Source organism: Rhagoletis zephyria, unplaced genomic scaffold, assembly GCF_001687245.7.
Source record: "Rhagoletis zephyria isolate East Lansing unplaced genomic scaffold, Rhagoletis_zephyria_1.1 Rzeph_scaffold_01507, whole genome shotgun sequence".
NCBI classification, from domain to species: Eukaryota; Metazoa; Arthropoda; class Insecta; order Diptera; family Tephritidae; genus Rhagoletis; species Rhagoletis zephyria.
In genome coordinates this window covers 58,488-71,156 of record NW_016158591.1, presented here as the reverse complement: position 1 = coordinate 71,156, position 12,669 = coordinate 58,488, and the positions used below count along the sequence as shown (strand labels likewise).

General features: G+C 33.6%; 1 protein-coding gene across 1 annotated transcript; it reads left to right on the top strand.

Moving 5' to 3' along the window:
- The first annotated feature begins 5,513 nt into the window (after positions 1-5,513).
- Positions 5,514-6,605, top strand: LOC108364247 (metalloprotease PmbA homolog). Its single transcript, XM_017617849.1, has one exon. The coding sequence runs from the start codon at positions 5,514-5,516 to the stop codon at positions 6,603-6,605; it is 1,092 nt and encodes a 363-aa protein (XP_017473338.1).
- Positions 6,606-12,669: the final 6,064 nt, after the last annotated feature.

Below are 12,669 nucleotides of genomic sequence, written 5' to 3'. Positions count from 1 at the left end.
AACAAATATTTAAGCCACGTAAAATGCTTCTGTGTAAAAATAAAGGAGTGGGAAGGAAGAGTTATATTCTTGCATGAAGTGATAGAAGGTATTGCAGATGAATCGTATGGAATACATGTAGCAAAGCTTGCGGGTTTTCCTGAATCAGTTTTAAGTAGAGCAAGTGAGGTGTTTCAGGAGTTGGCTACAAACAAATGTTAATTTTTGTTTGAAAAAGGATTCATTGAATTCTGAACTGAGTAAGATTATACTCTATGATAGTCAAGGCTTTTAGCAAAGTGAACTTATTTGATGTGAGAATAATTGGTAGGCGTTTTATTAATTTTTTATCAAAGCTTGGCAATGCATTTATATTTTTTATTCGATCAATATATAACTGCTTTGTACCACCATATTATTTTGGTAATATAGTAAGGCAGATTGTAGAAATAGGCTTCTTCTCTTTGCCACTTGTTGGATTAACAGGTGTGTTTATTGGAGCAGTGATAGTTTTGCAAAGTAGCCTAAATGGTCCGTTGATTAATCAAGATCAACTCATACCTAAAATTGTCACAATTACCATTATAAAAGAGTTGGGTCCTGTTTTAATTAGCTTAATAATGATAGGAAAGGCAGGATCTTCAATTGCAGCAGAGATAGGGACAATGCGCATCACTGAGCAAATAGATGCTCTTACAACTTTAAATGTTCACCCTTTTAAATACTTAATTGCACCAAGAATTCTAGCTTCAGTGATAGTATTTCCAATACTGACTGTATGTGCTGATTTAATAGGAATGTTTGGAGGATATATCACTGCGGCAGCAAAATTTGACCACAATTTGAACACATATGTCAAGTATACAGTCTTATCTTTTGATATGTATGATTTTATTATTGGATTAGTAAAGTCTACTGTATTTGGAGCTATAATTTCTATTTCAGGTTGTTATTATGGTTATCATTGCTGGAGAGGTGCTAGAGGAGTTGGTTTTGCTACAACATCTACAGTAGTTTCATCTTCCATGCTAATTATCCTAACCAATTATTTGATTACTCTAATCTATGCATAATCCTATAATTTCAATGTCAAATTTAAACGTGTTTTTCGGCGATAAGACTATATTAGACAACTTAAATGTTGATATTTTGAAAGGTGAGTCACTTGTTATACTTGGCGGTTCAGGAAGTGGCAAGTCTGTATTTGCGAAAACAATTATTGGTTTGTTATTACCAGATTCAGGCACTATTAAAATCAATAGTAAAAGTAAGAAGAATAGGTTTGGTGTATTATTTCAAAATTCTGCCCTGTTTGATTACATTACAGTATGGGAAAATGTGTTATTCAACTATAAAAAGCGTTTTAACATTAGTAAAAAAGAAGCTAGATTACTAGCAATAGAAAAACTGAAGGATGTTGGACTAGAGGAAAATATAGCAAATATGTTTCCAATAGAGTTATCTGGTGGAATGAAAAAAAGAGTGGCACTTGCAAGAGCAATTGCTCACAATCCTGAAATTATTGTCTTGGATGAGCCAACTTCTGGATTAGATCCAATTATGTCAGACTTAGTGAATGAGATAATAATGAAGCTATCTAAGGATCTTAAGCCAACAATTATTACGATAACACATGATATCTACAGTGCACTTAAAATAGCGGATAAAATAGCTGTGCTGAAAGAAGGCTCTATTATATTTCATGGAAGTGTTAAAGAAATACGATGTACTGATAATCAATATGTCAGACAATTTATTCAATATGTGAATGTAGAGTAATAAGCCTTTGTTTTCTCATTTTAATCATTAAGCTTGCCACAAAGCACATAATTAATATCAAAATTTTCAGTTAAGCACCATTCACTTTTTCTTATACTATATTCTATTCCAGTCATGTTGTATAATGCTACATTGTTCTTGCCAAAAAGATGTGCAATTTCTGAAGGTTTAAGAAATTTTTTCCAACTATGAGTTCCCTTAGGAAGCCAATTCAATATATATTCCGCTCCTACTATGGCAAGCAGAAAAGATTTGATCGTTCTATTTATTGTGGATACAAAAATCAGTCCTCCGGGTTTTAGTAACTCTATTGTTTTTTTTATGAAAAATTCTAAATTATCCACATGCTCAACTGTTTCCATCAAGAGTATCACATCATACTGTTTGTTGTTACTCAATTCTTCAACACTAGTATGCAAATATTCTATGTTATTTAAGCCAACTTTTTCTGCATGTAGCTGAGCTACTTTTATATTTTCTTTGCATGCATCTATTCCTGTAACATTGGCACATACCCGGGCCATTGATTCCGATAAAATACCGCCACCGCACCCAATGTCGAGTAGTGAGACATCTTTTAAAGAGCGCTGTTTCAGTTCTTTTATTTTATCAATTATATATTGTACCCTGATGGGATTAATTGCATGTAGCGGCTTAAATTTACCATTCTCATTCCACCAATCATTAGCTATTCTAGCAAACTTTGATATTTCTTCTTCATTGTAGGTTTTTGTTTCTGCTTTTTCATTGAGATTGTTGAGCTTAGCAAGACGTTTTTTATGCCTCTGCTCGTTTGAAAATTTCGTTTCTAAAAATTTTTTAACTATATCTTTTGCTAACTCGTCAGTAGTAAATCTTGCACCTAAACATAATACATTTGCATCGTTATGTTCACGGGCTAATTTTACAATTTCAACATTGTTACATAAAACGGCCCTAATTCCTTCAAAACGGTTTGCTACAATACTCATACCTGAGCCTGTACCACAAATTAATATACCGTAGTCTGCTTTTTTACTTTCTATATCTCTTATGACTTTAACAGCGTAATCTGAATAATCCGCGCATTTTTGCTGAGCAGTACAGCCGTTGTCTGTTATTGCATAGCCTAGATTTTCTAAATAAGATCTGAGTTTCTCTTTCAACCTAAAGCCGGCGTGATCTGAAGCAATTGATACTGTAAACATATAAGCAATTAACTTTGCCTAACCTTTGATATAAAGGTAGTCGACTTTTTATTTTTTGTCAATTTTGCTGAATGGTTAATTTTGTGTTAAAAAATGTTGACATGCTCATTTTATATGATATCTTGATACTAGTAATTTATTTGGAAATGCAATTATGAGTTTAATCACAAAAGGAAGGAAGCAGAGATATATCACTAGTACCGCTATAGGATTTTTTACATCTGCAATGGTTTTTACACTTTCTATACCAGCAGCAGCGGCTCTCGGTGCATATTTTTTAAACCTTACAAAGCTTGGTAATGCTATACCAGAATGGATGCAATTTATCAAAATTAGTGGGCTTGAGCATATGACACCTCAAATTAATGGTCTCTTTTATATGGGTTTAATCCTTGCAGCAATCACCACTACCGCAACTATTTATATGCTTTGTAAAATGCACAATAGTTCTAAAGGTGTGGGTAAAAGCGAATGCAAGTCAGAGATTTTTATTGTTGAAGAAAATCAACAAATAACTATTAGTGAAAACGGAAGTACAGATGTTTGTGTTACACTGCTAAAAGAATACCCTAGAGGATGTATTATAGCCAGCAAATCTGAAAGAAAGACAATAACGCTTAAATTGGTCAAGGAAGAAGAAGATGGTAGGTATAAATACGAAGTAGTGGATTATCAAAACACTGCAAACCCTCAAATAGAAAAAAAAGAATTTTCAAAAGATTTCTTTTATCAGAACACATCAGTGAGGAATGACGTCACGATATATAGCACCACACCTTCCAAACTAGCAGATGTACTTACTGCACCACTCAACAGAACTTCAACATTAAACAAGTAAGAAAGCTTCTAATTTAGAAGCTTTCTTACTATTATTTAGATGGCAAATATATCATATACTGTATACTCAGGTTCACAATTTTCTTTTTGGAGATAGGGAGAACTTAGTTTTATACTATATTGACCTATAGCATTACCATCACCATCATAAAATTTTAACTGAAGTGGAAGATAGCTAGAGCCGCTGTTATAGTTATATTCTTCTTCGATTTTTATTTTATCATTTGGTCCTGAATTACATGTTACATCATATTTTATTTTTGTTGTGCTAGAACATTGTCCATCTCTGCATGATGTATTGTATTCCGCATGATGATGATTAATTTTATAATCCTTAGTTTTTAATAACTCATGTTCATTTCCATTGATGTATATACTGAATTTATCGCCAACTTCTTGCGGACTAACTCTTAAAGCCCAAGTTTCTTCTTCACTTTTTTGCTGGAACTGATCAGCTAGAACCTGTATTCTTTCTGTTAAACTCTTATCGGTAAAATCTATATTATTCATAGGCATACTACAATAAAAAAACACTATATTTAAGTTATACATAAAAAAGTAGGTAAGTCAACTTTTAAAAATCTTGATTCAATGTGTAAATGTATGTACTCTAATAGACTAGGGTTTTAATATGAAATGAAAAGCTTGAAGGAATTATCCTTAAGGATTAAAAATATAAAATCTGTACAAAAGACCACTAAAATAATGCAAATGGTTTCTGCGGCAAAGTTATCAAAGAGCCAAAAGAAATTATTGCATTCAAGGTTATATATATCCAAACTGCACAACATTATTTCGTTAGTATCTAACCAAGAATTATTAGCGAAAATTTTCAATGTTAGGGGCAAAAACTCATGTTTAGCATTTATAATATCTTCCGATCGTGGCTTATGCGGTAATTTTAACTCTTCTATAGTTAAATTCAGTAGAGAGTATATAGCAATGGAAAATAGCCAAGTAGATGTTACATTTTTTGGTAAAAAAGCTTTTGATATTAGTAAAAATAAACTTGGTTCTGCAAATGTTTTAAAAGTCGAGAACAGTAAGGATATTACGCTAGAGGATGTTGCTGGCTATATAAAGATTCTGGATTTAAGTGTATATAGTAAAGTACAGATTTTTTACAATAAATTTCATAGCACCTTTTCACAAAAACCGACACTGGAAACAATAAAACCATGGAATGGTAACTCATCTTTAGTTGATAGTTCCTTAGCTAGTAAAGCAGCCTATGTTTATGAATATGAGCCTAACGATGTTGAATTTTTTCTTAGGTCCTTAATTGAGGATTATACCGTGGCAGCACTTTATTCTGCTTTGCTTGAAAGTACAGCAAGTGAGAATAGTGCTAGAATGGTTGCTATGGAATCGGCAAACAGGAATACTAAAGAAATGTTGAATAAATTGGGGCTTCTTTATAATCGTTCACGTCAAGCAGCAATTACAACTGACTTAATTGAGGTGATAGGTGGTGCAGAATCTTTATAGCAGTCTAAAGGATAAGTGATGGATATATTAAATATTGCTACAGATTTAGTGAAAAAATGTGGTCTATATGCAGAGGTAGTTATCTATGAAACCAGTAGTGTTTCAGTTTCTCAGCGCTTATCGAAAGTGGAACAGGTATCTCAGTCTAAAAATTGTACTATTGGAATTAGGGCTATAGCAAATAAAAATAAAGCTGCATATATTTCTACAAATGATCTCAGCAATTTGAGTGAAACAATAGACATGGTAGTAGAGATGGCGAAAAATGCGCCAGAAGATCCTTGTATCAATTTTGCTACAGAAAGCAGCAATTATATTGCTTTTGAAGATTTATCCATCTTAGAGCATAATGTTGTCAATATCGATGATTTAAAGAAAATTACTGATGTTGCAGAAAACTTAGCACTGGCACATGAAAACATTATTAACTCTGAAGGAGCATCTTCTTCATACACTTTAACTAATGTAGCACTGGCAACTGCTGGAAATTTTGTTGGTTCGTTTAGTAGATCAACTTTTACTAATCAAGTTTCTGTTGTTGCGGGAGCAAAAGGTGAAATGAAAGTTGGTTATGACTATGATATAGCATGTAATTTTGCCGATCTTAAGTCTCCAGAGTTAATAGGTCAAGAGGCTGCTAGAAGAGCTGTTTCTCAGCTAAATTCCCGTACAATAAAAACTGGTAAATTTCCTGTGATATTCGAGAAAAGGGTGGCTAAAGGATTAGTAAAAAGTTTTGCTTCAGCTATAAATGGTAGCAATATAACAAGTAATAGTTCTTTTTTGGGGAATAGGCTTAACACTAAAATTTTTAGTGATGGAATAGAAGTTATTGATAATCCATTATTGCCACGAGGCATAGCATCAAGGCCATTTGATGGAGAAGGTATTGCTAGCAGGGAAAACACCGTTGTAAAGAATGGAATACTGCAGAGTTGGATTTTAGATCTTTATTCAGCTAAACAGTTGAACCTTAAAACTACTGGGAATGCTGTAAGGTCTAGCAATTCTTCTGTTGCTCCTGCGGCTAGTAACTTTTACATTAATAACGGTAACGTTTCTTGCGAAGAGTTAATTGAAGAGATAAAGGAAGGAATATATATCACAGATTTGTTTGGCTTTGGTATTAACTTAGTAAATGGTGATTACAGCCAAGGTGCATCTGGGTTTCTCATCGAAAAAGGTAAAATAATATACCCAATACATGAAATTACTGTTGCAAGCAATTTATCTGATATGTTTAGCAATTTAACTGTTGCTAATGATTTAAGCTTCTGTGGACAATTCAATTCTCCAACAATTAAAATTCAGGAGATGACAATTGCTGGTTCATAAAATATTTGGTTGCGTGTGCAATAGCTATCATGTATCATGTAAGGCAATGTCAGGATAGACTATGGAAATAAGTTGCTCAGGAATTAAGTTTCACAGTTTCTCGTCACATTAGCATAGTAATTAATAATTTAGGAGTAATTCAATGGAATTTGGTCATTTAAAGTGGTTTAGCACCGAAAAAGGTTATGGTTTTATTACACCAGAAGGTAAAGGGGCTGATGTTTTTGTACATATCAGTACACTAGAAAGTTCAGGAATAAGGCCTGATGAACTTAGAGGGGAAGATAAAGCTAATGGAAAAAAAGGCCAGAAGGTAGGCTATGATTTAATAAAAAACAGAGAAGGTAAGATATCTGCTNTTTAGGTATTAACTGAAAGCTGCGTTGTTGCAGCTTTCAGTGTTTGTTATACATATGGCAGTTACTATCTGTTACCTATTTATAGTTTCGTCACTTTTTTTTATTGCACTAACATGAGGCTCTATTTGCAGCGGTCTATTGCTATTACTATGTAGTATAGTACGTGCCTGTGGGTTTTGCTGCATCAGTTCTTTAAATGCTTCCTCTTGGCTCTGTCCAGTGCGCATATTACCGCCACAATTGAAATCAATGCCATTTTCTACAATACGACACGACATGTTAAAGCACAAAGCAAAGCTTTCTTGTCGGTAATTATTAATATCTCCAATTTGAAGCCCGCGCATAATCACTCTACTATCATCCTCATACATCTGCATCATCATTGCACTATTTTGCATGTTATTACCATTTATATTTCTTACAATAACAGCCTGATTTAAACTATTTTCTTGAGATATTATTTCGATGGTTGACTGATTACCTGTATTACTGTGATTTCCACTACCTAATTCGCTTACCTCTTTCTCAATGCACTCCTCGCTAGTTGCTATTACTTTTTCATTCTGGGTGCCTGTATTTTGTTGATTTCTATTGATAGCTGAAAAGATAAGAAATGGTACTAATGAAATTACTATATTTAAAATAACACATGGAACCAAAACTACAAATGCAGCAGCGTATATCAGAAACTTAATCGTACCCTTTGCCGCTTTCGATAATTTAGAATCATCATTGTGAACTTCTACAGCATTTAAAAATAAGTATGTGCAGCCAACTAATGACGCTGTTATAGCGGTAGGCACTATAACTGGTATAAGTAGAAAAGCACTGATGAATTTTTTTCCTGAGCTTATAGAGCTATTATTCAGTGAAGCTGAATAATTCTGACCAAAGTTAGCAGCTTTTTTAGTAAGGGATAGAAAAAACTCACTACTTTTTTTAGACATTTCAATTGCCATAACTCCCTCTTTATTTTCAATAATAAGTTAAGCTTGTTAATAAAATTCATAATGTCAAGCTCTTTTTTCATACACCTTACTTCCATAGTTTTTCATTGTTATTTATTATTAACTTGACTATAGAGTCATAATATAAACTCTTTATTAAATTTTACTTGAAAAATCACTACGGCTGTTTTTTAGCCTTAAAAGGAGGTCTGTCATGTCTATAATATCAATTCTTGGCAGTGCGATTGGAAAGATAATCGGGTCGGGACTTGTTGATAAACAATTAGATTCTGTAATATTTGGGCTTGATGCTGAAAAAAAAGTGACGTATGGAGCTAGGTTGAAGAACTTACAAATCCAAACCTCAGCTTACGGGAAAGCAATACCAATAATTTATGGTACTGCTCGTGTTGCAGGAAATATAATTTGGGCACAGCCTCTCAAGGAGGAGACTAGTAGCAAAGAGGGAAAGAGTTTCAATGTCACTTACAATTATTATGCTACTTTAGCTATTGCCATCTGTAAAGGTGAGGTGAAAAAACTAAATAGAATATGGGCAGATACAAAATCACTGAGTTTTGATGAAATAGATTATACCTTTTACCATGGCACAGAAGAACAGAACCCTGATCCATTTTTCTCATCTATTGAGGACGTACCTGCTTACCGGGGAATATCCTATATAGTGATTAAAGATTTTCCTTTAGCAGACTATCATAATCGTGTTCCGACATTTACATTTGAAGTGCAATCTATTCTAAAATCTGAAGGATTCTCAATTGCAGAAAACATTAGAAATATCAATATAATTCCTGGTTCAGGGGAATTTGTCTATGATACAAAGATACAGAAAAAAATTGCACAGCAAAAAATAAATAGCAATCAATACATTACATATGGCCCTGCAAAAAGAATAAATCACAATAATTACACTAAGAAAAGTGATGCAGTGCTTTCTCTGGATCAGTTAAAAGACGATTTACCGAATATTGAATGGGTGTCGGTAGTAGTGAATTGGTTTGCAGACAATTTAAATATCGAAAATTGTAAGATATATCCTGCAGTTGAATTTCAGAAAGATTCTATTGTGGTACCTGATGATTGGCGAGTGGGAGATATAACCAGAAGTAATGCACAGTTGATTTCAAAGGATAATAACAGAAATCCAAGATATGGTGGCACAGTCAGTGATTCAGCACTGGTTAGATACATAGAGGAGCTGCACAATAGGGGCTATAAAGTAATGCTTTACCCTATGCTTTTACTTGATACAGAGAATAAAGAGTGGCGAGGTAGACTCAAAGGATCACCGGAAAGCATAAGTAATTTCTTTAGCACACAATATAATAATTTTATAGAGCATTACTCTAACATAGCTAAACGAACAAAAGTAGAAGGGTTTATTATAGGCTCTGAATTTGTTGAGCTTACTAAAGCGAAAGATGAGCATGGTAATCACCCGGCAGTTTTGGAGCTAGTAAAACTTGCGAAGCTAGTAAAACTTAACCTAGGAAAGGAAGTCACAATTACTTATGCTGCAGATTGGAGTGAATATCATTCACATGGTGGTTGGTATTATATAGATGAATTGTGGTCGTCTGAGTATATTGATGTTGTTGGTATAGATGCTTACTTCCCACTTACTGATGGACCTGAACCGCCTTTTGGTTATTCTGTGGAAGATGTGATTAATGGTTGGAACAGTGGCGAAGGATATGATTACTTTTACGACTATTCACAAGATAAACCGGAACAAGTGAAGTACAATGATAGTAGGTACGCATGGAAAAATATAGAAAAATGGTGGAGCGAGATTCATATTAATCCAGATGGTAGCTGCACTAAGTGGCAACCCAAAATGAAGAAAATTTGGTTTACTGAGTATGGGTTTCCTAGTGTAAATGGATGTACCAATGAACCAAATGTATTTATTGATAACAGCAGCAGCGAAAGTAAGTATCCACGTCATTCAAATAAAGAAATAAGCTTTCTTTCTCAGAAGATTGCGATTGAAGGAACGCTGAAGAAGTGGAGAGATTCAGAAATGGTGGAGAGAATGTTCCTATGGACTTGGGATGCAAGGCCATTCCCTTATTTTCCTAATTTATGTAAAATTTGGGCTGACTGTTATAATTGGCTAACTGGTCACTGGGTTCAGGGAAAAATCTCCTTACTTAATGTGTCTGATGTTCTATCAGATTTGCTGCAAAAGGCGGGGCTGAAAAAAGATGAGTTTGATACAAGTGATATTAAGGGGCTACTATCTGGGTATGTAGTAAATGATCAACAATCAGTGCGTTCAATCATTAATATGCTACAGGCTTGCTACTTCTTTGATGTTGTTGAGCAAAGCTTCAAGCTGAAATTTGTGCAAAAGGGTAGGGAAGCAGTAACAGAAGTACCGATTGATGATATGGTTCTTAATAGTAACTCAGGACAAGTACAGCTTAGTCAATTAGATCTAAGTAATAAAGTTAATGTTGCTTATTTTAATCGTAGTCTCAACTACTTAGTTGATGTGAAGTATGCTGAACTTCCACGGCGAGGGACAACTAAAACAATTGAAATTCCAATAACTATGGAAGAGGGGCAAGCACAAAACATAGCTGAGATTTTGCTTTATTCGTCATGGCAAGAAAGAAATATATATAACTTCAAATTACCGATAAAATACGCTTGGCTTTCCCCCAGTAGTGTAATCTCCATTTTGGATGGAGAGAAAAAACATACTGTAAGAGTTATAAAGACAAAACTTGAGAGTATGTCAATTCAGGTGAGTGGGGTAGGGTATGATCACTCTATATATAAGCTATCTTTTCCTGCAATAAAGTCTTTTATAGTCAAAGAATCACCTCCTTCTCACTTGAGTAAAACCAATATAGATATTATATATCTACCGTATGTTAGCGACAATAACTTATATTTTACTTTAAGTGGTGAAGAAGAAGGCTGGAGAGGTGCAATACTCTTTATTTCTGAAGATAATAAAAACTATGTGCCTCTAGCAAATGTAAATAGGCAATCTACTTGTGGATATGTTATGGAATGCAATGAAGAGGAATTTATGGTGATACTAAGTTCTGGTAAGTTGAGTACTGTTTCGATGGCATTAATTGGAACAGAAATAATTCAGTTTCAGAATGTTGAGCTGATAGAAACAAATAAGTACAAGTTGAGTAATCTGAAAAGAGAACAGCAAGGCACTAAGAAGTATACTCATCACCCAGGAGAAAAATTTACTTTGCTTGATGATGCAGTAGTACCTTTTAAAGCAATACCAGGGAAAAAAATTTTTCTTAAGGCAGTGACTTATGGTGATTCACTGGAAAATACGGAAGCAAAGATGATAGAAAATAAAGTTTTGAAAGTTTGCTAAAATTTCAAGGGCTGGAGTAAGCCGTTAAAGCGGGCTTTCAATTTTTGAAATGTCATCACATTATTGATGCGTTTATCGAGAAATGATAAGGTGTCGGCGAAATCTTCTGAGTAATCATTAATAAAAAAGAATATAGTGCTTAAGTATACCATAGATAGTATCATTCTCTTTGTATAATAATTAAAATCTGTTGATTGATCATGAATGCAATACCAAATTGTACTTACGGTTCTATAAAGAATTCTACTAGAAAAGTATACATTTTGTGGTAGCAGAGAGAATGATAAAATATTTTTTAAGAATTCTCTATAGTTAGGTAATTTAGTGTAATTTATAAGACATATATGCACTGCAAGTTTCACCCGGTCACGCACTTTCATGTTTTTTAAATTAGAGCTTTCTAGTTCAGCCTCCATTGATTTATTTAAATCTTCCGCTATGTATTCCAGAGCGCTGTACACCCCGTTTTGAAATTTGCAAAAACTATTAGCTAAATTAAGGTCTTTGCACGTTTTCAATAACGTTGCATCACTTATTCCTGCAAATGGTACAGCAATGATAAAGCTATCAATTATTGTTTGTATATCACTCTCATTTTTCACTGACATTCCATTATTGATACTTTTTTAATTGCTTTACTATATGATATTGTAGTCGAGTCTCTCAAGTTTTCAAACATTTTACAGAAAGCTTCTCCTCGCTCTTCGAAATTTTTCCACTGATCAAAAGAAGAACATGCAGGGGAAAGCAATATTGTTATTTCTTCCTGCTGGTAGAATGCTTCTTCGTAGGCTAATTTAAAAGCATTTTCCAGGTTATCGCATTTGATAAATTCCACATTATTACTACTTAAAACACTTGCGAAATTTTCAGTGGACTCACCTATTAAAAATGCTTTTTTAATTCTTGTAAAGTGCTTAACTAGCGGGTTTATACCACCTATTTTACTTTTTCCGCCAACAATCCAATATATGTTATTATAAGATAAGAGCGCTTTCTCACTTGCTTCAGCATTAGTAGCTTTGCTATCGTTTATAAATAAAACATTCTTGATTTTTCCTAGCAATTCATTCCGATACTTTAAGCCTGAAAAGGATCTAATTCCATCAATGATGGTATTATGATCTATTTTAAGCAACTTACACACTGCATATGTAGCTGCTATATTTTCTGTGTTTGAAATTAAATTTATTCTAGAACTACGCATATTTACGCAATTTCCATGATCAAATACATTATCATTTATACATGATATACCATTTTCTAATAGAACTTTGCCTGAGATATAAATTCTATTTTCAATGGAGTCACCAAGCATTTTAGCAATATTGTGTTCCACTATTGCTGTTCTGCAACTACTTACTAGTTTTGATTTGACTTCT

Excerpts from the sequence above, each read along its gene's own strand:
- LOC108364247 (XM_017617849.1), top strand. The coding sequence starts at position 5,514 with ATGGTAGTAGAGATGGCGAAAAATGCGCCAGAAGATCCTTGTATCAAT.